At 44.3% G+C, this 26,780-nt stretch overlaps 1 protein-coding gene across 16 annotated transcripts in view; it reads left to right on the top strand.

The window, feature by feature from the left end:
- The window catches only part of KCNMA1 (potassium calcium-activated channel subfamily M alpha 1), a 739,336-nt gene that overhangs the window by 623,432 nt on the left and 89,124 nt on the right, over nt 1–26,780 (top strand). For 14 of the 16 annotated variants that reach the window (XM_060034718.1, XM_060034719.1, XM_060034720.1 and 11 more), the window contains one exon: nt 20,267–20,360. In XM_060034718.1, coding sequence (XP_059890701.1) covers nt 20,267–20,360 — 94 coding nt within the window. Of the gene's footprint in view, nt 1–15,674; nt 15,762–20,266; nt 20,361–26,780 lie in introns of all 16 variants that reach the window. The other 2 variants (XM_060034737.1, XM_060034735.1) reach the window with 1 other exon arrangement.

Consider the following 26,780-nt stretch of genomic DNA (forward strand, 5'->3'; position numbering starts at 1 on the left):
AGGGAAATAGCAAGAGAAAAATGCTTCTGGCCTCTTGGAGTAAAGCTGAAAGCCCTGCTCTTATCCCGTTCAACATGGCAGGGTGAGTACCACCAAATACTCCAAAAGCTACAGAGAAAACCCTGTGCAAACTCGGAGCGGGAGCTTCTGAGGCAGATCCGCGACAGGGATCGTCAGCCGCCCCGAACAACTTTGAAATGAAATGAGAAGGACCGCTCCTCAGAGCTGGAGCCACACAAGGTGGTACCTGCAGGGGCATCTGTAGGCCACAGAGCAAGGGCCGTCTTCTGCTTGCCATAATGTGATCTTCCTTTTGGCCCTTGCCAGCTTTCTGGGCTGGAGCCAGTTGGGTTGCACTCAGTCAAGGAAAGACCTGGGGGCTGCCTGCCTTTCCCTCCAAGGCCAGCAATGTACTTGCTAGAATCCTTGGCCGGGCTTTGTATGTTGGCAAGAATGCCTGAGTAGGAAGTGGCCTGAAGGATTCCAGTTCAGTAAATATTTGATGAGTGAAAGAATGGATAAGTGAAGGGATTCTCAGCCATTAGTTAAAGGGATAGATGGTCAGCCAGAAGCAGGATGGCCCCGGATCTGTGAAGTTTCCTAAAACTTTTTAAGCCGCTTACAATATAGTGTGTGTGTAGATACAGGTAGAAATATAAAGATATACATATAGATACAGATCTATAGATATATATAGTGTGTGTGTGTGTGTATGTAGATATATAGATACAGATATGTAGTGTGTGTGCATATATAAATATATATAGTGTGGGTATATATAGATATAAAGATAGATACAGATATATAGATATATAGTGTGTATATATAAATATAGATACAGATATATAGATATATATAGGGTGTGCATTTATAGATATATAGATAAAGATATAGATACAGATATATAGATACATATAGTGTGTGTGTGAGTACAATCTTGGATCCCAGTTGGAGATATCCCACAATTAGTATACAAGAAGATTCACAGGGGATAATGTAGCGAGAAGAAGAAAAACTAGGACGTAACTGAAGGATCTTGAAAATGATCGACTAGGAGGTACTATCCACATTCTTTGTGAAGGTTAAACATTGGGAAAGAAGATCTAGAAACAAAGACTGAAAAAAAAAATCACGGTAGGCAAAAACCCACCAATGTTTCCAGTGGGGAGAGACAGGGATCCCGCCACACAAAGTGTCCATGTGTACGTAGAGCATGTATCCTAGAAAATCGAGGACTTGTGACGTTTGCATTCCGTTTTACTAATTTTGATGAACCTGATCCCTTTCGTGTGAGTCAGGGTGGCACAAAAATAATAATGCATCAGGTGGGACCAATATGAGAAAACGGGCCCGTTTGTAGAGAGCTGTAGCCATTTGCAGATGACCAAGTCAGCCTGCCAAACTGTGGAGACCCGTTTGAGGCCACGCTTGACTATTAAGATCATTGACTCTGACTTGAGGTGGGCAGAGCCAATCGTGTAGCACCCAAGTGACAGTTCCTCCCACCTTGAGGTGTCTGAAGGCTGTGTGTCTTATGGATATTTTCTATTGTGTCATTTTTCTGTGTATTCCGTTCCGACACGAGGAGTGGACGGGGAGCTTTCTTGACTGCTCACAGACCTCTCTCAGGTTGTACCAAGCATTCCCTTACCTCTGAGTGGCTTTGAATTGCTCTCTGCACTTTCTCAAGGTTGATCTGGCCGTTTCTTCAGTGCAGATGAGTACCTTTCCACATATGGCTTGTAACGTAACCAACTGAGAGAACACGTCCATCAGGGATGCTTCCAAGCCAAAGCCCTAAACAGGTGTTACTGAAAAGGGCGGTACAATGACCTGCAGAGAAAAGGGACGTGCAGTGAAAATGACAGAATGAAACTTGCTAAGAGTGCAGACAGGGATGAGGCACAGACTCAGGTCGTGTGGCCTGGAGGTCTTAGCACGCAGATGTGAAATACGCAAGGTGCTAGTTGCTGGAAGGGCCACTCCTTCACGGATTTCTTCCGTGAAGACGAAGATGGCTTCTGATAGGCAGACATCTCCTGTCTTTTCTCTGAATCATAGTAGGGGATTCCCAAGCCATTCTCCTCACTGTGGGGTGAACTAAGTGATCTCCTTGGCAATTAAAGCCTGAAATTCTAGGAAAGCTTAGGGCAAAAGGGAAAAGGAGAGAAGGAGTAAGATTTGTGTGTTTTCTGGGGACTTTGAAATCAGTCCTGGTGCAGTCACGTTTTGATAGGTTCACGAAATGGATGCTGACTATTCTAATAAGAGTAATGCCTTACACATGTATGAGTCCTCATACTCCTCAAGGCACCTGCATCCTCTTACTTTATCTAGGCAATCCCAGAATAGACATCTTCCCTTACTATTGTGGGGCTTTGGGCCAGCTCCAGAACCTCTCTATTCCTTAGTTTCCTCATCTGTAAAATGGAGATAATAATAGGACCTATCTCGTGGACCAACTGTGACTCTGTGTCTCCTCATTCCTCATCTTACTGAAACTACCTTAGGACTTTTCCATCTCTAAAATGGACATAGAGTTAGTGACATGGAGTTATAGTTCAGCGTGTTTTCAGAAGATGAAGGTTGGAGAGCAAACAGGAGGGGAACAGATGGTGGGGAGAGATAACATTTCCTTTAAATTCTATCCAGATTTCTTTTCTTGATGGTGTTCTTGATCTCAACCCATCTTTGAGGACTGGATGGTGTTAAGGCTTCACATCATCACCTTTTCTAAATTTCTTTATGAGCAGTTGGGCTCTGCTGCTTGTTGATTTTCCTATTAGTAAGATTAGTGCAAAGATCAGGGTCAAAACGGTGCCCAAATCTTTCACCCACGCCCTGCCTTTGCCTCTTCCTTTGAGCAGACCTGCTGTGAGGACAGGTCTAGAGATGGGTAGTTGCAATGGAGAGCACAAGGTTCACGAAACCCCAAATAGTTACTACCTGACCTTTGCAGAAAGACACTTGCTGACTCCTGCTTTAAACACACAGTTCAAATGGAGCCATCTCTGTGATGACTTCCTGACTGCCCACCGCCCCAACTCAGACGGATCTCTCTTCTGTAATTCTGTAACAACTCCTATAAGCCTCATTTAGAGCAGTTTTCATCTTGGGCTTTTTAGAAGTAAGCAACAAGCCACAGACAACTCTCAGCGGTCTTCGGATTCCTCTCAACGTATTGCACACAGCAGCTAAGGCGCACAGTAGGAATTCAACACCTATTTGCTGAATAACATGCGCACTGTGTCAGGATTATGTTTCCATAGCTTATGAGGCACGTATCTCGAGAGAAAAGGGATCTTGAGCCTAGCGGTCTCGCTTGTTCTCTTGTGCCATCTTGACCAAAACACTTGTTTCTGAACAGCTGCTTCCTTTGACTGCCGGAGCACTCTTGAAGAGCTGGGTCTAGAATTAACCACTGCTTCTTTTGAAGAGAGCGCATTTCTTTCACTGCTTCTTTTGGGCATCGTGTTTGAGGCCCGTGGTGCTCTGTGGCGGACGTGGGGGTGCTGACGCATTCCCTTCCGGAAGTCATCGGGTCTTTGCGTCTGGGTGGGTAGTAGAGGTGCAAGTTAGCAATGCGCGGCAAACCCATTTTTCGCTCCTTCCAGAGCGACCTCACTCTGCCCTTCAGGTCCGCAATACCTTCCTAACTCAAAGAAGCTCCTTTCATCCAACTCTGACTCCCCATTAATTGAATTTATCCAACTGCTCTGCAGGCCGGGCTTACATCTTTCATCGCTCAGACCCCAGTCAGCTGCAGGGACCTTCTCTTGCTGTGCTAATACACTGGCTGACCCACTGGGAGTTATGTTGAGGCAGGGCAAGCCCCCAGCTCAAATCTCGACAGCCCTAAGCTCCCAGAGTCCCCCACACCCTCTGCATCTGCCTGAACTTGCTCTCGGTAACCCTGTCTCTCCACACAAGTCAGAACCAGCTGAGGTGGGAGATGAGATGCTCTCTGCCCATGCTTGAGTCCCTCCACTTCAAGTCCCATGTGATAAGTCACTGGAGATGCTGTGGGTTTACAGGAAGCACTCTGACATTTGATTCTCTTAACACGTATGCCTTAGCCAACTTAGGTGGAAGAACGGAATGTAAAGGGATTCCACAGTTTCCATCAGAAATAACAAAATTGAGTGTGTGTATGTGTGTGTGTGTGTTTTAAGGGATGCCCCTTTGGTTGCTGCATGAGTAATCTTTTTCATTGTAGTTGTTAGAGATTAAATCTCAATAACGTCTTGAAATTAGAGTGGGCTTCCCATCAGCTGAATGGGCAGTGGCACTCACCCGCTTCCAATAACAGTCCAAGAACGGCCCTACCTTCTTCTTAAGCTTTTATCAGCGTGGTCGTTTTGCTTGAGATCAAATCAGGGCCACATAGGAACTGTCATCTTTCACTTACCGGGCCCTTTGATCCCATTTGGGAATTAATCGTTTTAAATGAAAAATCCGATTCCTATTGTATACATCTATCCTATAGAATGCTTTTTTATTTTTTTCTGTTAGAGATCAAATCAGAGTTGTCAGTAGTACGGTCATTAGTTATCACCACCAGATTTTGCAGCTGACACGTTGTTTCTGTTCTTACGAACTCACCAGCCTTCTTCTGTTGCATAACGATCACTTTGCAGTGAAGCTACAGTAATGCCTTTCCTGGGTGCTTGGGTGTTAATTTATTTCACAGTTTCCTTTGCAGCTATAATCAGAGTCACCTATCACACTCCTGTTCTTCCTTTTATTGTGTTCCTTTGCTATCGCGTTTGTGTGATCTTTTTCTGAGAAAATGACAGCTGCTGTGTCTTTGCTCACTCTATCAGTGACTTAAATGCTCCATGGCTCCTCTGTTGCCATTTAAAAAATGTAGCATTTTATAGATGTAATCATAGTTATTTATAACTCAGGTTTTGCTATATGAAAAAATTCCCTAAATGACACCTTGGTTCAAGTACAGTTTTTAAAGACAGGGGAAATATTCTCTGCAAAAACACGTTCCTCTAAATTGTAAATGAAGGGAAAGCTCTCAGTTGGTAAGATTATAATGCGCGTTTCCTGAGTTCTTAGTACATCGAAATGTATGGACATTATTTTTATGTAAGCGATCAAGTTGTGGTGTTTAATAACATGTTGTCGGAGGAAAAAGAGCTATCCCTTTTGATTTATTTGAATATTTACTGGGTGACTTACCGTGCTTTACGTATCAGAATCGGTTTATCAACAGTTAACATTCTAGGTTTTTATATAACCATACTTCAGGTAATAGAGCATTATTAAACTGCAACCAGTGTGTTAGAAATCTGCCGACTGGTAATAAAATTCTTATGTATAACAGCAGCTGAGAAATACTGTTGTATATTTATGCAAAGATTGCAAGATAGATGGTGGCCAGCAAACTGCAGAGGGCCTCGAAATGCGAATCTACCAGCAGGTGGCGCTGCTCTTCTATAAATGAAACCGTCTACCTGGATTACTCTAGGTCCTACCCCCCACCTCTACTCTCTGCTTTTTCTTTTCCAGACTCTCTCTCCTTTAGTTCTCTACAATGAATGTCTGAAACTATGTTCATTTGTTTGTTTGTTGAGGAGATAGTTCTCCAATAAGACAACACCTTTTAATTGCTAAGATTTCCTTAAATTCAACTTGCTTGATTTAATGCTCATTTGGAACAAGTCCTAGTTAAATAAATGTTACTGTTTTAAAAAGGTAACTACACAATACCAGATTCTCGCCCCTAAGACTGGAGTACCTCTGCCATCTGATCATTGTTATGTGGCAAGTCGCATTTTTAACTACTGTTTATTTATACAAATTAATTCCCTAGGCTTCGTTCCATACCAGTATAAGGAGGGACATTTTTATAAAGGATGCTTTGGTACTGGATTAGTGTGCTATATAAAAATAATTTTAATGTAATGCTCTTTCATCAAGAATTACTTTAGAATCCAAGTTAACCAAAGAAGGTTGCTTTTCTCCTTAGGCCAGAACTAAATTTCTGACAAACAGGATCAGAGGTTTTTGGTTTTGTTTTGTTTTTTCCTTTTTCGATAAGGTTGTCCACACAAGACTGATCAGCTTGTCAATTTGGGCAACAATGAGTGAAAAAAACAAATATACAAGCAAAACTTACTTTTATTTATTTATTTTTTCATCCACACACAGGTTATTCTTCAATCTTCTAAATTTCTTTAAAGACACAACTACATCTTTTTACTAAGTTGTTTTTTTTTTTTCCCTTTAACCTACAGTACTGCTTTTATACAGGGTGTTTGGTTATAAACATGGCCTGTTTAGGAGACAGTGGATTTACTGAGGTTATGAAAGGGGAGGATTAAAATACATTCTAGGATGACTCCTATATTTGTTTACTTTCTTAATTGTTAAATGCTACCTATAAAGAAATTTGGATGCAAATATTTTACTCTTTTTGTAAGTTAAAAGTTCCAAACCATTGATTTTGGGTATCCAATAGGAATTTTCTCTTTTGAGTTTTTCTTTAAAACTTCTTCTAGGCATACTGGGCTAAGGGGTGTAGGTTAAGGATCCAGATGACATCATGTACGTTCTTATTTTATTCATTTATATGCTTTTCACAGAGAAAATCCTGAAGTGTTATTGGTTAGGTGAAATCAGGGAGTAGAGGATTGGAGGGGGAGAACATTCCTTCTTGGTGAATCCACTTGGAAGCACTGGTTTTGTTGAAAATGTTTTTTGAAGTATTGACTGCAATCAGTTTTCTTGTTAAAGGCAAACGCTGACAGCTTCCCTTCCAGTTCTCTTTATAGGGAATGAGATCAACGTGAGTAGTTGAAGGCAGGAAATAACCATCCCAGTGTAAAGGTTGGATTTACCTGGCTGGGCTATGAAGAAGCAGCCTTGTGAGTTTCACAGACCCCTTTCCCAGGCATTAAATAACTTTATTTTCCTGCCAAATATACTCTCTAGAATAAAATCGAGACCTCCAATGGAACTGGACCCTTGCCAGCATCCTCCTGCTTATTAGTACCGTGCACATACGTGTGCGTCTTATCTTGGACCCTTATAACTGAAGTGGCTGGAAAGGAAGTGGGCTGAGTTAGGGGGATTTCTGATAGACTTTTCCAAGATGCAAACCACCCACTCTCCTCTCTGAATCTGAGTACTGAAATCGAAGGAAAAATAACTTTCAGAGGCTTCAGATTATTACCAAGAATTATCCAAATTCTGCCATCTGGAATTCAAAGCTTTATAATATCTGTCCCCTATATCCCCCAACTGTGCCCTCAAATAAGCCTTCCTGCTCCAGTCAAACTGCTTTCCTTATAGTTCCTGAGCTTAGTGCCTCCCCACCTCCTTGGCTTTGCTCCAGCTGCCCCCTCCTCCTAGCATGCCCTTCCCACCCTTTGCTGACCACCCCCCTAGTTTTTTTCAGCATCATGGCTTAAGGGCCCCAGCACACCAGGCCCTATGTTTGGTTCTGGGGATACGCAGGTGAATAAGGCTGACATCTCTCTCCATCCAACTCTTGTTTCCAGTCTTATTTTCCCTAACCACCCAGGCCTACTAGCACTTATTATGTACAACATTTCATTTAGCCCTCACCTGACATTATCATGCAACACTTTTCATACCGTTATTTCATATAACTTGTGAATTTTATATAGATATACATGCATCTTTAATGCAGTTGTCTCATTTCTCCAGCTAGACTTGTGGTTCTGTTTTATTGTGCATCTTTAAAAAGATTTTTGAAAAAAAAAGAAAAAGCAATGCCCAGCCCCTAGCCCCTCAGGATTTGTGTTGAATTGGTCTGGTGTTCTGTAGAGTTCTCCAGTCCATTTTATAGAAAGGCAGCGTTGAGAACCACTGAGCTGGACCACACTTTCCTTGGACAGGAATCCTGCTTTTCCTATTCGGTAGTGCTTTGGGGTTAAGTGTGGTAGGAAGTTCTGGGTAATTATTTGTGGCTGTAGGGTTATGAGGCCTTCAGTCCGTGGCTGGTTCCTATGATATCTGTCAAGTAACAGAAGAGAGCATTAAGCCCAGAACCATTACAGAGCAGAGCTGAAAAACTCCTATGCTTAATTAATGCCAATCCTCCAGAATGGGAAGAGTCTTGCCAAGGCCACACATTTGATCTAAGCCGGGACTAGACCCTAGAGCTCCTCACAACTAGGCTGTGCTTTTTCCCTCTGCAACGCCACCTCTGGCAGCTAGGAACTATTTCTTAGGAACTTTACTAAGGGCTCAGCACTCTTGAGAGATTCAGAAATGGGGAGACCACGTAAAGGAACTTATAAGTCTAGTTGGGGAGGACACGTGGAAATGGAACACAAATTATAATGCAAAGAGAATGAGATGTCAGAGGGGTGTGAGATGAGAAGTGCCAAGGCACTTTAAAGAAAGGAGGGATTCCACCTTGTTACAGTCATCTGGGAAGGCTTCCCGGAGGAAGCAGGCTAACCTGTCTCTTGATGGGTGGATAGAGTAGGGAGGAAAAAGGAAGATCTGGTGGGAAGGAATAGAGGAGTTGCTACCCCTCTATCCCATCATCCCCCTGCCCCTCCCATCACCTCCCAAGTATGTGCCCCAACCCTATGACCTCCCACCAGAAACTGAAGGGAAAATGCCCCTCACAAGCAGGCAGCATGAATTTCCTGTAATTTAGAGGACACAGTGGGGTTTCTCCACATTTCCGTCTGACTTTCATTTGTTATTGCTCTGAACGGTCCCAGCCTTCTTCATTTGAGGCCCATTTAAACATTTTCTGGCTTTTCTTGTTTTTATGACACTTGGCATAGCCTAATTATTTTGACCCGAGCAGTTCCTTGGGACCATATGCAATATGGGACAAAGGTGACCATCGAACAGGATGCAGAGAACGGGGATGGGGGTGGTGAATCTCACCCCATTCTAGCGCCTGGATACTGGGTCAGTTGCTTGGGGCAGAGGAGAGATTGTGCACCCGTTTGAGTAGAACAAAGTCAAAAGAAAGCAGGTTGGCACTGTGGAGAAGGATCCAATGACAGAGAGCTCTAATTGCTTTGATTTCTCAAAGCCAAGATAATGATGGGTAACTTTTACCAAGAGCCTGCCAGGAAGTCTTCTAAGCACTTTTCAATCTATTCTCTTTTTTTCACTTTTTTCACTCTATCCTCACAACAACCCTCTGGGGAAAGTACTCTGATTATTCCCATCTTATAGGTGAGAAAAATGAACTTAGGCAATTTACCAAATACCCATGTTCAGACCTAACGGCCCACAGGTTTCAAGGCCTGGGTTTGCTTAACCGCTACCCTCACTGCAGCTCAGTATGAGTCGACGTATGTAGAAGGATCTTCCAGCCTTACAATCCTTATCTCAGGGGTAGCAAACTTGAGTGCCATTGGAGTCAGAGCCAGAGATGCTACCATGGGGTACCTGCCGTATGACTGGGGGGTCCAGGAGGCAGCCTGGGGATATTTGAGCAGCTGGTGAGCTCATGTCCCCTGAGACAGTTCCCTTCTGGAATGCGAGACCAGTCTTCTGCAAGATTTTAAGACAGGAGTGAGAAACCCAGATTTTTATGGATAATCTTGAGACTCAAAGATTGTCCTGCATACAAGATCCGATGGAGCAGTGGCAGGGTGGTGTCGAGCAGAGCACATCAAGACAGTATTTGTCCTCAGGCTGACAGCGTGTGGCCACTGGTTATCTCATTTATCCCACAGCATCTCCAAATCTTGGTGTCCTCATCTGTCCAGCAGGGATCTTGTGACATTACGGTGTTGAGTAACTTGTCTGAGATCAGAGCTCTAATGAGGGTTGGAGCTAGGACTTGGACGGTTGCCCTGACTCTAGAAGCCCATATCTTCATGCTGTCCTCATGGGCAGAATTCTCACAGCAAATGATCTGGATTCGACGTCAGCAGACCTGGGTGCTTCTGGGCCTGCATATTAGTAGAACCTTGAACCCAAAGAGGGTGAGGTCTGCTCACCCCTAAACCTTGTCCAGCCCTGCTTCTGCATTCCATACCATGTTCTCTAACTGTGTTGACCAGCAAGGGCCCACCGTGCACTAGCATTTTTAAACGTTGCAGAGACTGTGTCCGAAGATAAATTATAGTAGAATACAGATAATGATTTTATAGTTTGAGAACATCTTTAGAAGGTGACTGTGCCCTTAAGAAATATACTAAATGCTGTGTTTAGTGTAAAATCATAATCCAGACGGGTCCTTACCTCTCAAGGTTAAAAGCATACAGTATTTCTAAAGTGTTCTGACAGGACATTCTTCATCGGGCCATGCCGTGCACCTGGGTTGCACTAAAAACCCATGCATTTTACCTTTATCTGAGTTTCAGAGAAAGTATCAGTGCAACCATCTGGAATACATAGTAGAGTGCTAGGGGGTTCTTCACAAAACTGGCTCAATGGCAGATAGGGTGTTTGTGGATGAGCCGATAATAATAATGATATTAATAGTAATAATGGTCCTTATCTGTATAGTGTCTTACGGTTTAGAAAACAATTTCACATCCACACAATTAGATTCTAGGCTGATCTTCAAATAGAATCATTGGGGCAAGCATTAATTCTAAAAACGTAAACAGCAAAGTGAAAATGGAAATGAAAATATGATTGACATTTTCTGCCAGTCATGTTTATTTGAAGCTGTTTAGGGGGAGGAAAAACAAAAAGAGAAGAAAGGTGACAATTCAGTCAACACATATAAGCAAATAAAAACTTTTACCCCAAAGTGGAAATGTAAATCAAAATTGTGTTCAGCAGGAGAATTTGATGCGAGCTGTGAAATTAAGTCCGGGAGAGACCTGACCCTTTCTCTCTCTTCTGTTTCTCACCCTGGGCTGGTGGCAAATCTCAGACTCCTGAGGCAGCATGATCTTTTCTCCACTCCTTCGGCTGTCTGACAATTTGTAAATCCACCAGGAAGCCTTTCTTGCAAGGATTTTCCTGAAAAATCTCATGCACACAGCATGAAGTGATCAAAAGAATAATTCATGTTTTATATTTGCCTCGTCCAGTTTGGAACAAGGGAGCATATAGACACACATGCAGAGACAAACTACGGTAACTTCTCTGTAATGACAGGCAGGGTGGCAGGACCAGCACCTAGAACACCCTTGAGAGATGGGCAGGGCAGGGCTGGGACCAGAGTGGGAAGAACGAGGCACTTGCTTTGGGCACCAGATTTAAGGGGCACCAGAAATCTCAGTCATCAAGAAAAATAATAGTTCAATGCAGTCGTTTTTTAAAAAATCAAAATGCAAAACATATCCATGATGCATATAATGTCAGAATTTAAAATAAAGACAGCATAAATAGCGATTTTAATGCTGGCATTTAAGCATGGCATTTCACAAGTCAGTAGGGGTTAGAAAAACAAATGGCACCTCTGCCATCTATGTGAGCACTTGATGCGTACCAGGAACAGTGTTCGCTACCTTACAGGCATTTTCTCTTGATACATTTCAGAGGGACCCAATTTGTCCTACAGTAAATCCAAATCTATTTGATAATAAACTATATTAGAGAGTTCCTTTACAGGCTCCATAAATTCCATTACAGTCCATTTTGTCTTTGTTAAACATATGAGTTGAAAATTACAGTCCCTTTATTCACAATGATCATTTTAGACTCATAGCTCAAAAAGATCAGCATTAACTTTAAAAAATATATTAGCATGCTTGTATCTATTAAGAACCATTGCTTTGTAGGCTCTAGCTGATGATTTTTATTAAGTATACTGCGGGAAGGGGAAAAATCAAGGATAATTATAAATTCATAAATACATCATTCATTGGCATAAAGCGATTTCCATGGGATGGATGCAGAATTATCTATTTCCTCAAGAAAATCTCAGAGATGTTCTGATTAAGCCCATAATCTAGTCTATGTGAAATTCTAGCCAAACTGATGGGGCACATTTTCTTTTCTGAAACTACCTTTGATAAGAAATGCATTACAAACTCATCAGTTTGGCTTCCTGTTAACAAAAAGACAGCAGCCGTCTGGATCATTCTGGATTCACAGTGAAACTGCCACACCATGTATCCTCCAAGTAAAGCTGTGCAAGTTTGACAAGGGGCAGATGAATCCAGGAGTTATCGTACAGGGCTTTAAATCTATGCGGCAGCTGACGGTTGAAATAATCATCTATATATCGCTCTGAGCTAACTGGGGAAAGGTTGACACTGTATATTTTCAGCAGATCTAGTCTAATGTTTCATCTTTTGTCTTGGATGGGCTCTTGCTGGGTGGACTTGGAGTACACACTGACAGCTCCAAGGAATTGCCCATGGTGGATGTGGTTTGCCTTCATTATCGAAGTGCACAGTGGATGAATCTAACTTAGCTTGCGTTGGAAAACGGGAAACTCACCTGACTGGTCTCCCCCAGTACAAGGGGTTCTGCAGGACAAATAGCAGGTTGGGTGGGAAGGACGTTCAAGTCTCTGAACTACCTCCATCCCTCTCAAATTCCCCACAGCTGTGCACTTGAAGGGAGTTCCATGTGTGTTGCTTTTATTGTCTGGCTGTCTCGGCAGACTGGGGAGAGCATTGTCCTTTTTGAAAACTGGAAAGCTAGGACAACGTGAGAAGATACGTGAGGTAGCCAAGGTTTGCTGATACATACATCAGCAGGCCTTGGCTGTCGAGGACCAGCTAGTGAATACGTTACACTTGGTGGGCTTCACTGTCGCAGTTATTCGACTCTGTGTTGTGGAGTGGAAGCAGCCACAGATGCCAGGTAAACAAATGACTGTGGCCACGTTATGAGGAACTTTCTTTAGAGCCACTGCAATTTGAATTTCATATCATTTCAATGTGTTACGAAATATTATTCATCTTAGATTTTTTCCCCCTAACCATTTAAAAATGTAAAAACTATTTTTAGCTCATAAGCTTTACAGAGATACGTTCCAGAGTATAGTTTGCTGATCCCGGAACTTGAGAAATATAAAAAGAAAGAAGGCAGCTGTTGGTGCCAGGAACTTGGCAGATTTCATCCCTATTCTGCAACTCAGCCCTACAAACATGTACTGCATGTGTCAGGGCTACGAGAAGGAGTCAGGTACGCTTTTTGGCCTCAAAGTCTTTACCATCTTTTTGGTGTTGGGAGTAGGGCAGACGGAGAGAAGGAAAGGAAAGTTGAGAAGAGGCTGTTTGGGTTGAACTCTTGTACAATTTTTTTCTGTTTGATTCAAAGTAAAAGTTTTCTTCTACTACCTTCCCTTCTACTACCTACCTCCTCCAAACTCCATAGCGATAATTCAAAGAAATTCTTGCATTTCTCATTTCCATTGTGTATTCGCTTTTAGATTTCCCTTGTTCTTTTCTGTGTCTCATCTCTGAGAAGCTAATAGTGAGTGATCTTTGCTTGAGACTCTTCTTTGCCCTCGAGGTGATGGAGACAGTCTATTCTAAGAAAAGAAGAAAGAAAAGAACCAGAGGCAACCAGATCTTCAAAAGGACTTTTCTACCACATACTGGCAGGGCAAGAGCACTGGGCAGGTTATAATGACAGCTCAAGTTTTTAGTAAAGATATTTTAGCTAAGATTCCAGATACCGGGGATTTCGACTCTAACCACGATACATATAGAACATGAGGCTATGGTTTGGGATGGGGTGTGTGAGTACAGCAGGTACATCTAATCCACCAGATTTGATTCTCGAAGATCTGTTAGGCCACAGTATTTCTGTAGAGAACATTGCAATCCAGGTCATGTGGGTTCCGTTAATATATTTGTAGAGTATTTCTTCTCTCTCCCATGTAGGAGCTGAATTCTCTCATTACTCTGTGTTGATGGACTCAAACGTACACAATTCAGGTTTCCTAGGCAGTGAATAGAGCCAGAAATATACCCTGTGATTAACTTCTGCATAACCTATTGTTCCTTAAAGTCTCCCCCCTCCATTCTCCTGTTAGCTCCACAAAAGCCAGAAATGAAAAGCCTCCAACAAGCCTCCCCTTCCCTGCCCCCTCAGCCTACAGTGCCTGTGCTGCTCCGTGCCTGGGCTCAGGCGGGTTGGAGATTCTTTCCATCCTCATTTTACATAATAACAGGTCGTTGTTGTTTCCTGCCTATGTCCTCTAGGTTTTCCAAATAAATGCATTTGCTGTTTCTCGACTAGAAGTTGTGAAATTACCCTGCCTGATAATGTATATATGGTAAAGTGATGGCTCCATTATAGAGAGTTATATATATTGTATTGGTGACATTATTATTGTTGGCATTGCTTTTGATAGGGAGCATCCTTCATTTTTTAATTATCTGTGTAGTAATATTCACCATGATCTTTCAAAACAAGTTAGCTTTTTTTTTTTTTTTTTTTTGGATTGATTTTATCAATAATACCTCAAAGGCTTCACCAGACTTCTTGGTGATATATGTTGTCCCAAGGTTGTCAGAACCTGAAACTCTAATTCAGGGGATATACCCACTTTAGCTTCCCCGTGTTCTGATCTCCAGCTGCCCACTGACCCTGTAGGCGTAGAACTTGGCTGCGATGCCTGTCTTACCCTTATCTTAGCTGCACAACCTCACTGATGGGCCCATGGCTTTCCCCACTGGGAGATTCGTGCTAAAACAAGAGTCAAGTGCTCCTTTACAGCAGTTATAGGACCGAACTCACATTATGGGTTATTTATCTGGCATTTGTTATTCTTGCTATTGTTGTTTGGCCTTCATTGCTTATGGAAATATTCATACCCTCTCACCACCGGTCTGGTTTGAGTGACAGACAGCCAGGATTCTGGTAGTCTGTGATTGTAAGACAGGAAACATCCCTCTGTAAAAAGGGTGCCATTCTGTGCTGCAACCCAGGCATCGCTCTTTCCTGGCCACATTGTAAGACCTCGGAGTTAACTAGCCCAGATTTCCTGGTGAAAGTCTTAAGCAGTTGTACTAGAGAGAGGTTGGCTCAGCTTGGAAGTTTTGTCCATTGTGAATTACTTCATTGCAAAATGACTGTACTACTGTGACTTACATGATTTTTCTTGGGGGGATGAGAAGTTTGATAAACCCACAGGAAGCAGGAAGCACACTGTTCAATCTCTAGTCCAACGATTTCATAAGTTGCCATTTTCACTAAAACAACATGCACATCCTGCGAGGCTGCAAACACACGCCCAGTTTTCACTGACGTCACTCGTGATACAAGGAGATGCTACACATCTCCCTTTCCTAGGAGTGGCAAACCCCCGGCATTTAATGCAAGTTAGGCGGGTGATATCACAGCCAAGGGGGCTGACCAAGCCGGCGGTTTGAGATGAAAGCGAGAGTTTCGCATTGAGGGTTGATGAGTTGGACTATGATGATTATTCAGTAGGATGCATTTTTAGCACGTTTCAGGAGAATAAGGGGTCTGGTATTCCTGCAAAACTGAGTCTTCTGTGTCTGTCGTAGGGGAGAAGGGAACTCTGTATGTTTGAGGAAATGATAACACGCACAGGATTGTCTGTGACGTATTATCCCATCTGATGTCGATGACATAGCACAGCAAAAAGAATTTCAAGAAGTCATCGGGGGAAAAGAAAAGAAAAACCCTGCAATTCAGCTGTGAGGGAGGAAACTTCCATTTTAATTTAAGACTATCGTTCTAGTCAATGTTAAAACGGGTTTGGAACTTTTCTAATGACAAATTTCACCAAGGATTAATTTCGGTTTCCTTTTCCTGTTATTGTTTGGCAGTCAAGGTTGGAGCTAGATCACGCTATCCCAAAGACCCATTTGAGTTCAAGAACACAACTCACAATTCTCGGCTTGTGACCGAGCCAGGTGAAGGAGTCTTGGAATCCATCCCAATTTTTAATAACTGCACCCCTCCATGTTCTACTTTAACATGCTGAGCTCAGTGGGAGAAGAAAGATGTACTACTGTGGATTTCAGCATGCGTTTAGCTTGTTGGGCAGCAAAATACCGAAGAGAAAACCCATAGAAAACGATAAATAATCATTAAAACTACCCTAACCCCAAACTAGCAGCTTGCACGAGACTTCAGTCGGAAGCCCTGTTAGCTAGACGCATTTGCGTTCAAGCCACTTTGCATGCCTCTTACTCTGAGTGATTCCAGTGTGAATATGACGTTACTAATGATCTGCTAAGTGTGTACAGATGTGGGCTTCTCCAGATGTGGTGATTAATAACGTAACGGAGATATAGCCAGTTGGCTCATGTTTGTGGCTTGTTTGCCTTTTATTACGTTTCCGAGTTAGTTTATTCGCTTTGAACTATTTTTTAACTGCAGCCAGCAAACTCATCTTTAAGTCTCAAAGGGCATCATCCCCCTAAACCCTGTTGAGGAAATGGGGAAAGAGGAATGTGCCCCCAGGCTGGAGCTGAGCATTGGGTCCATCATGGGTTAGCACTGGACTGCTTAGGAAAGTTGGAATTGTTGCCCCGTTTTACTCGAAGTACCCACAAAGAGGCATGGGTGAACCTTGACACAGTGTTTGCAAGCTAGCTAGGCCAATCAAGAGAGGGATTTCTCTTTTTAAAAAAATCCAGTAAAGTATATGATCATCTTGAAGTGAGCCCAGGAGTTCTGGTCAGTGTTTCTAGAAGATGTTGCCTTGCTTTTGCTTAAAAACAGAATGCTGATGAAAAGTTGAGTAGAATGTTGTTACAGATGTTCAACTCTGCATTAGGCTGTTGGAATTACCACCACATCTTAAATCAATTCCCAGAACATCGTCTGGAGGTTATGTCATTGAAATAATGAATCCTCTTTAGGCAAGTATAAGCAAACATGTTAAAACATCATTGTAACTTGAAATTAAACTCCAGCGCGAACCAGGGGATCTGAAAGCTCATTAGACTTGCCTGACATTTTTCTAGCACTGAGTCTTCCCAAACTGTAAAACTGTTAGATTCGGTGCCTATTAGACAAGCGAGCACTGGGAAGTTACAACAGCACATTAAGTGTTATACTTAGGGATGTGCAAAAACAAGCCCTTGAATTTTATTAGTGTTCTGAGATTGGATGGCGTTCAGCTCCTATAAAAATTCCACATTGGATTCCTGAACTTGTTTGTGTTTTAAAGAAGCTGGTGAGTCAGGTTCCTTTAAAAGATCTAATCTTCCTACGGCTACCACAGCAGGACGACTCTAGTGGACACGCTGGAGACAGGGGTGTAGTGTAATTAGCCAGAAACCAGGCTGACTATGAGCCTGGAAATGTGCATTGGCATGAGGTAGCGGCCCATTCCTTCAGTACTTGTCTTTCGTGAAAGTAAATTTAAGTCTCCCTTTTAATTCCATTTTTGTTCCTCTCATGTAGTCACAGAAGCCACGAAATGAAAATTATATTTTATAGCTTAACTAAAAGTTTTCCTCAATCTACCTTCTTTAAATATGCAGAAATTGATAGAATCCATATAAAAGGATAATAATTAAATATGGTTTATATCCTACTCAGGAGACAGAAGTTATCACTGCTCCTCTTGTGGGATCTAAGCCGCATGTAATGGTCTCCATTACACAACGTTCATATATTTAAGCTGGAGACATTTCCCCCCATCTCTTCAGGGAGAAGACCTGCATTTCCAGGCCGTGAGTGCAGGAGGAAACCTTTGAACATGCGTTTCATTTAAGAGAACAAATCCCAGTTTAAATGCAGTATGATTATGATGGATGATCTTTCTGAGTTGCGATGAAAATAAATCGTTTCCTTGCATAGAAGGAGACCTGACTTTAAGCACCAGAACAAGGTGTTTCCCTGGAGCTGGTGAACAGGTATTAACTTGCAAGTCTTCCATCTGAAGATTACTGCAGGTAAACAGACAGTGACAAGGTGCAAGGTTAATGGGCACTTAACCAGAGAGGGTTATATATTGTTGGCCCAGTGCAAATGGGAAAAGAAAAGGTACGAAAAAGAATCTAGCAGAAATGCCAGTGAGTGTGACTTCTTAATGACTGTAGACTCATTGTATAATTAGACAAAACCGTGGCAACGTCTGGTGGCCTTGAATAAAGCTAGCCACATAGACTAGGCTAGCTAAAAGACCTTTCTGGATATCACACAAGAAGGCTTGTGTGATAGAGAAGAAAAGAATTTCCACCTCCTACTAGATCAATTCACATGCACACGTGTTATTTAGTACATCATGCTACTCAACGAATCTAGGTCATCCTGAACACAGTGCAACCATTGCAAGTGGTCCATATTAAAAGATGACCTTGTATTATGGGGGTAGTCAATGCAAGACTTCTACCCCATCCTAAGGTGGGGACAGTGCAAAAGTACACTTACACACACACACACTCACTCCCTCCCTCTCTCTCTCTCTCTCTCTCTCTCTCTCTCTCTCTCTCTCTCTCTCTCTCTCTCAATCTCACTGCCTTTCTACCCCATTATTGCCTGGGATGCCTGGCCCCCTATCCTATGAAAGGAAGATGAATGCAGGTCAAGCTCAGAGTGCCTGTTTGCTTGCTGAGAGATGCATATCACCTCTAAGTGATTTTTTTCAATACCATTTATGTGGCTTGTATTTATTTCCTTTAATCTTTTAAGTGCTATTTAGTCTGTGTGTGATTTGCTGTGGATACTCGTTTCTGATAAGATGCGATATCCTCCCGGCCACATAGTTCCTGCCGGGAGCCCTAAGTGACGGATATGGTTGCAGCCTGAGCCTGGCCCTCTGGGGGGCAGGACGGGGGTGGGGGGTGGGGGCCGGGGAGCAGGTGGTAGCGAGTAAGGGCTGTGGGCATTTGCAGGTGCCTTTTTGCCTTCATTTCTTCTGGTCATGCTCTCATCTCCAGCCACATTCTTGTTTCCTTTCCCTGTGTCAGCCAGAAGTTAGACAACCCCAGACTGACAGTAGAATAAAGGAGTGTACCAAGAGTGATACCTTGAAACAGGTTTGGAGGGTAGTTGGATTATTATTATCTCTTTGGGACCATGTATCGTAACACACTAAATGTTATTTAGGGTTTTCCGGGAAGTACCATATCATGCGTGTTCTGATATGGGTCTTCCTGGATAATATCAAGTAGCTGAGATGGCATTTCCTCCCCCCACCTAAGCCTTGTACACCTTTAACATATATCAAGCTTCTTTTGATGTTGTCGCTGCTAATATTTCTTTTCTTAGCTTTAAGGTAACTGCGTGTTATTTCGAGTTTCAGGGGTGCTTCTCCCAGTCTGTGTTGCAGTCAACAATCAGAGCCCGAGGATCCTATTTTTCCTTCTTGACATTACAGCTTTAGCCTGTGTTGTGGGGTGTGGGGAGAGGCAGACTAGGATTTTGCTGCCGGTGCCCTTGGGTGACAGGCTGGATGCGCAATCTGCTAATTATCAAGCAGCTCTCTTAAAAAGAAACGTGGTACAGGCTAATAAACCTCCAAAGCTTGTTAGTGGGTGTCTTTGGGCGAAAGCAGTAGAGTGTGCTGTGTTGTTTGTGAGCAGAACTTTGGATCGCTTAGTGATCTCTGTGGTTGAGACATTTGGAAAACAGCCTGTGGTTTCCAGTCCCCTCTGCTGCCCGCCTTCCCTGCCCCTCCTCAGAGGTAGCATTCAGTGGCAACCTCCTCCTTTGTTTGGGCGCTCTTCTCCGGCCTGGTTCTGCAACCTTGCAGCCCCTTCCTCCCATCTTAATGAGTTAAGAAAGGATCCCATGCACACAGGCCCTCCCTCTTGGGAGGTGGAGGGACGAGAGCTGAGTTGGGCTGGGGTTCTTGAACCAGAACATACCAATGTTCCCAGTCCTGACGGACTGAAACATTGGCTGTTAAGGCCTCAAATCCCTGCCTCCTTCCCAAGGCTCTTTCCTCTGGCATGTAGGAATTAGGACCTGGTTACATTGGTCCATTTGCAGAAGCAGCCAGCTGGCAGCTCTTATGCTGCTGCTTCTGATTTTGGTTACAAGAAAACCTATTTGGTTACCCAGCAAAACAAAGTAACCAAAAAGAAATTCTAAGCAGAATGATGCAGTGTTCCTATATATATATACATATACATATATATATATATACACACACACAGACATGTATTGGTGTACAGATAGATTATAATTTCTTTTCTCTCTAATGGCAGGGTGTTTTCACGCTGTTTTAGTCTGTTTAAATTGCATGTTCAAACGCTGGAGTGTCAAGAGGTGATGCGCTCACCTTTTCTAAGCCGGCCTCTTTGACTAACGCATTGGTCTTTGTCATTGGGTCCTAAGAGATGGCCATGAATTCCTAGTGAGTGACTGAGCCGTGAGTGTGTGTCCTTTGATATCTTGCCTGTATTGCACAGTCTGCCCTCAAGCTGTTCATAATCTCATGAGCTGCCTGTATTTCCAGTTGAAGATGAGCAGCCGTCAACACTGTCACCCAAAAAAAAGCAGCGCAACGGAGGCATGCGGAACTCACCCAGCTCCTCGCCCAAGCTGATGAGGTAAGGATAGGGGCCCGGGCCACGCGGTGGGTCCACCGGTGGGTCCCCCTCTCGCTCCTTCTCCTGTCCTTGCCCCCTCCCCACCCTGCCAGGCCCAGAGGCTCCCCTCCCCGGCAGGCTCGCGGCGGAGGAGGGGACGCGATCGTTAGATGGCTTCTTAAAGGCTGAAGTATTTATTCTGTCAGCTTGTCAGCAGTTAATGATAGAGCTGAAAAAATTCTGTCATGAAAAACAGTTTGAAAAGCTGTTTGAAAAATACATAGGCTTTAAAGTCTGAGCTGTCACCAAGTCCTGTCTATGTGTAGTTCCTAAACAGCAGTGGCACTAATGACAGCGGCAACCAATCAGAGGAACCCGTGTGGTTAGTTTGCCTCCAGCAAGTCTCTTTCTGCTGGAGTCCCTCCGAGGACTGCTTTCTGTACTTAAGGCCATATGTGAGATGTATCATAACAATCAAAAATGAACCTGAAGATTACCTTCTCTTTATCCTGTCGATTGAAATCAAATTTCTGTTAATTGATTTTGACTGATAAAAAAGTCTAATAATCTGTGGACTTGCCAAAGCAAAGTTCAAAAGTAATCCAGTTCTGCTCAGGCTAAAAGCAATATTAATTATGAAATAGAGCTTGTGTGCACTCTTTTTCTCTCTCTTTCTCTTTCTCTCCTCCCTCCCTCCTTCCCTCCCTCCCTTCCTTCCTTCCTTCCTCCCTTCCTTCTTTCTCTTCTTTCTATCTTGACTGCAGCTTCCTCTAGGAAATGGCAAGTGAAGTCAATTTTCAGTAGAATTCCGTTGGATCCTCTCCTTGGACTCTTCATCTTTCATCTTCCTTTTTCTGTCTTCGATTCATCTGCCAATCCCAGTGCTCCTTTCCCCCATCATCCTAGCTCTCCAGCACCTCAATGAAACAGGAGTGATTTCAGATTTGCACTGCTTTCCCTAAATGGTTCCTGCCATGGAAACACCTGCCATCTTGACGATAATTTCTCCTTTTCATTGCCATTGGCTGCTCTCTTCCCTTTGATTATTGATTTAAAAAAAATCACAGCGATTTCCTCTTCCTTCCTCCCCTTCTCCAAGCATTTGCATCTTCCTGGCTCCCCATGACCACCTTTCTAGGGTGGAGAGAGGGCAGTCCGTCTTCATGTGGTTGAGGACGCAGGTCCCAGGAGAAGACACACCCAGCCCCATGTCCTTTTCCGTCACCATCCTCTCTTCCTGTTCAATGTTTCCTCAACAGTTCTCTGGCTTCCCTTCACTCAGTCTTGCTTGGGTGTTGCTGATGTACATGCTTGTTTACGGTTTATGAGGAGGAATAAAATGTGCCAACTGCCAAGCCTCTCCCTTCTATGATGCCAGTTGTCGTGTTCACATCCGCTCTGCATTTACTCACCTTTAGGTAATCGCCTCATCTCATGCTAATAGCTTTACCCATTGAAAGTAAAGCCCAGGCGCGTTCTCTTGCCTAAATTTAGAGAAGCAAATAAATAAATAAAGAGAAGTCTGAAAAATCTGAAACCTTTGGAGCCAAATTCCCTGTCCCTGTTTGCTATGTAAAGTACGGCTCACTTCTCTGATCTTGAGTAATAATAATTCTGAGGAGTTACACTGTTCTCATATGCTTCAAAGCTGTGTCAAAGTTTTGCTGCTTAAGGGTACTTCTTTCTTCTGTTGGCTCTTGGGTACCAAGATGACAGGTCTTCTGTACAAGGTGGAAGCTTCTTTAAGTCGTAGCCTTCAGCAAAACATCAAATGACCAAATCCAGGGTAACATACTTCTACACAAATGCCGTTCCTGTATATATATTATACCCTATATATTAAATACTTTAGTGTTACGCGCTACATTTTATGTGCAATAGAAAGTGATGGTTTGAGGTAGCCTTGGGGGGACTTTTTTTCCACAAGCAGAAAAAACTAGTATGTACTGTAACAAGTATGGTTTTTACAGGACTCTGTGCCCGAAGGCCTTTGTAAATAAGTAATGATCAACAGATTGGCTGTGGGCTTTTGAAAAGCATGCCTGTGTCAGTTTGCATGATGGGGGAGAATTTTCAAAGTGGGTCTTGCTTTCATTGCCTGTCGGAGAGGGGCTGAGGAAGGCAGTCATCCCAGGCTGGAGCTGTCTGCTCCGCGGTACATCAGAATTGCTAAACGTGGGGCAGGCGGTGAGCTGAAACTTGCCGAGCTACAGAACTCGGGTTTCTGGTGTTGGTGCCTTTGGGCTGGTGCTGTGGCCGTGGCTACGGTCACCAGGGCACTTCACCCACCAGCCCACGACCACCCCGATTGCTGCTCAGCTGGAACGGGCTGTCCCATGACAAGTCAGAAAGCCTCAGACGCTCCTCCTTCACCTTGACGTTCTGTGTTCCAGGTGCTCTGCAGACTCTGTCTGGTGTGGGAGCCAAGACAGGGTGTCGAGCCCTCTCTCTGTTGCCCTTCCTTTCCTGGGTAGGAGCGAAGAGCCCATGCGCGGTTTGCTTTGGTTTGGTTTGAATCCCTGGCCCTGGCCGTGAGGTTGCCAGGGCTTATTTTTTACAGCTCCCTCTTGCTAATTGACAGCAAACAGAGGGGTTCCTGTACCACCTTGAGGTTCCCCTAGGTCCTCCCCTGCAACATCTTCAAACACTCGCTTTCTACTCTACAAAAGATGGGACTCCCAGGTCCTATTCCCTGTGGCCTGAAACATCCGTAAAGGAGGCTAATGACTCATTTGAAGTGGGTGTTTCGACGTGAGTCTGTGGCTTGCTGCTTGAGCAGAATCAATCATTCGGAATGCGGGCAGGTTTTAGTGGCCTACGGGCAGTGATAGGAACAGTTCCAAGAGAAACCGGAGAGCCCGGAATGGGCCGGGCTGGGCTTTAATTTACCACTGTGGCCTCTGCAAATAAAACAGGCTCCCCGTGAGGGGTCCTTGCAAGCCGTCTGCCAGCAGGAAATGCTACAGGGACTCTGCAGTAACGGTCTTTGTCTCCCCTTTGTTCTGGTAGCAGGGTCTACCCTGGTTCGTAAGTGTCGCTTAACTCTCTGCACAATCCTTCGATGAACTGCCTCGCTTTGCGTGTCTGGATCCTGAGGCCCTATGTTTTGTAGTTACCCTGGCACAGAAAACACCCCTCACAGCCAGATTGACCCAAATGGTGAGCGTCTGTGCTCCAGGCCAGGGGTCTGTGTGTCACGATAGAGACCTTTGGCTTCAAATCCTACAAAGGAGCAGGCTGAGGAGTTAACCGGGGCCCTATATTCATCTCCCTGTGGGTCTCCTCACAGGGAATTATTTAAGGAGCCTCTCCTAGTTTTCCTCTAAAATCGCCAAGCACCTATTGCCCCGTTCTCCCCACTCAGTGGGTTTGCGCCCTGTCAGGAAAGCTCTGTCTTCCTTCAGTCGTGAGGCTCTGGAGGGCAGGAACTTGGTCTCTGAATAGCTAAGTCAAGGGCTCTTAATTTGGCGGCCTCCCAGACCCCATTGACTCTCTAGTGAAATCTGTCTAGAAATGCTCTCTAGGAAAAAGAAAGTTCATTGGACACCATTTTGACTCCAGTTGAAGGAGATTCTTGGATTCCTAAATCCCGGCCCCAGCTACTGTCACATTTGGTTCTTCTCACAGCCACCTTCGAGTAGTTCCCTTCACAGATGCTTTTTGGCCGCTGAGAATATGTCTTCAGTGGGTAGATGGTAATGGGGGAGATGCCCAGGCTCCCACACTGTGTCCTCAAATGCAGCCCGAAAGGTTATGCATTTTAGCTGCCTGCTTCTGTTTCTTTTCTCAGATTAATTCGTTTCTGGGAAATGTTTAGAGCGAGCCTACCGTACTCAAGATGTTGTGGAAGGTCTTTGAGGGGTGTAAAGTAAGATGGATTACACTCCTCAAGTTACATGGGTTACATGTCTTCAAAATGCTCACGGTTTGATGTGGGAGACAGACATGCGTATACAGCAAAACGGAATAAGGACAGAGCAGAGACCTACCAGCATGGGCTGTGGGAGCAGAGGGTGCCCTTATTACCTCTGGTCTGGGAGGCTGAGCCTGGGTTGTGAAGGATATGGAGAATGCTCGACTAATAGCGCTAGCCACCCTTGCCCTTCGTTTACTAGGCACCAGGCATCGTTCCAAGAGCGTTAGGCCTGTTAATCCATGGAATCCTAACTACAGCTCCAGGAGGAGGGATTGCGCTCTCGTCCATTTTACAGATAAGGAAATTGAGTCACAGAGATGTAAAGAGTAGTAAATCTAGTCAGTCTTACCTAACTGGGAAGATTTGAACCCAGATGGTTTGGTTTCCAAACCCATATTGTTTACTGCTTCATTCTTCTGCCCGATGAGGGGAATAGGAAAGTGCTCAGGCCATCGCGGGTGGCTTGATGTGACTGGAGGAAGGCATCCTTGGAGTTGCATAACTGGAGTTGAAAATATTAGGCCTTTCCTGTCATAGGCCAAAACCTTGCTGGTTTTTGAGGAGGCAGGGCCCTAACTTGTGTTTTGGGAGGATCACTGATGAAAGTATAAGGACGGGTTTAGAACCCTCCATCAGTGCCTTCTGGAGACCCGTGGTACCTCTGGGTACCAAACCGTTCAGGGTCTGCTTCAGAATAATGGACCAGATGTGGGCTAAACAGTCTTCCCAAGAAGGACACAGAGCATTCCTGACATAATGACAGTAACGCCTCTTCCCTCAGGTGCTAGAGGGGACTTGGTGTAAGATACCACGGGCTATGAGGATTTACCCAGGATGTGTCGGGTGGACGCTTTACACAAAGAGATAGCCCCCAGCCAGGCTAGCAAGGATAACTGACAGCGCTAAAAACAGATATTGAACGCTGTGAAAGGAGCTTCGTGTCATAAGACCCAGGAAACATTAGATATTTGTTTTCTGAGTCAGAGTGGAAATATGATTGGAGTAAAACAGATTATCCTCTTGGGCCCTAACGGATCATTAAATGAAATAAACTCATCTGCTTGTTAAGTCCCAGCCTCTCCCTTTTGACACCTACCTCTCACGGGGTCTTTTTGTTAGGACTGCCAGCTTGAAAGGTTGTAGTAATAGAAAATGGCAAAGTGGCCTGAGCCCACTCAGAGTTGGGGACAGAATGCCACTCTCCCAGTCTCTTTCGCTGGGCAGAATGAAGAAGGAAGGCCAGGACAGCTCAGCTAAGTAAATTCACCTCTTAATGCACAAACAGATAGCAAATGACAGGCCCTCAAGGGACTGCAGAAGAAAGAAATGGTGGGTCTCGTCATCCCAAGGCTTGGTGGATTTGACACAGGTCCGTGGACACATTGCATACACAGCAGAGGGTCATTATCCTGTCCCCTCATTTCAGAAGCGTGTTGTCCACTCTCCTCCAGGACTGAAGAACAGTCGGCTCTCCCGCCTGGTCTCCCAGATATAAATAAAGGCAGTAATTTCCTTCTTGCTCTGAGGACGGTGGCTGTCTAGCAAGAGATGACATACTAGGGAGCAGCAGTTCTTGATTGTTTCCTTGTTGGGCAGAAGAAGAAAACAAAATGCAAGTAGAGAGATACAGAAAGTTTGGCCAGTGTGGCCTGAAGGTTTTCTCAAGGTGGCTCCAAGGTTGGCCACCTCGGGGAGATGGGTGCGGGGGTAGGGGACAGCCGTGTCTCAGGAGAGACGAGCATTACATAGGATAGTGGAGGCAGCTTTGAAGGATGAGTTAGGGCAGAATCCCGAAGTCAGGATCCTTGCGACCTAGCAGGAAAGAGAATTCACCCAGAAATAAAATGCACCCAAGAAAGAAGCGGATCCGTTGAGTCAGAACCATTTGCGGTGCTGAAAACCTAAGTGTGGGCCCTTTTGAGGAGACCACCTGAGACCCCCTCCGGTCTCCTGTGGCTGCCGCAGCCAGAGACCCATGCATGTGACCTGCGGCTCCTGAACGTTGCCCTGAAGGACTTAGCTACTGCCTGCGACGTTGTCTTCTGTGGAGTGGAAGAAGCGATGGGAAGCAAGGAGGGTGGAAAACTGAATTATAAGCGTTGCACTCGATAAGAAAGAATATTTCATTTGCTTTTCTATGCTGGTTTATTTGCTGATTAGCTCTCGGAGGTAGACGTCAGCAAGAGAGAGTCATTTGCGTGGCTTCCAGGTTAGAAATTTCTATCAAGTGTTGACACAACCCCTCAAGTTCCAGAGAGTCACAGAGCGAGAGTCAGAGCAGGTGACCTGGGTGCACTTTGGTCACCAGAGCTGCATTCTCCATTTGAATAACAGGGCCAGGACTACAGTGGGGCATGTGAGGTGCCCCCTTCCGTTTTGCACCGAGGCCCCTCGATGGCCTCACTCTGATCCCGGCCTCGTTGAAAAGAACCACAGCCTTCCAGTCCGTATGTTGCAGATAGTTGCTAACTTTGGTAGGATTGCCTCGAACCACAAAGCCTGTCCATTTGGGCAAACCTTTACAG

This window comes from Delphinus delphis, chromosome 16 (genome assembly GCF_949987515.2).
Source record: "Delphinus delphis chromosome 16, mDelDel1.2, whole genome shotgun sequence".
NCBI classification, from domain to species: domain Eukaryota; kingdom Metazoa; phylum Chordata; class Mammalia; order Artiodactyla; family Delphinidae; genus Delphinus; species Delphinus delphis.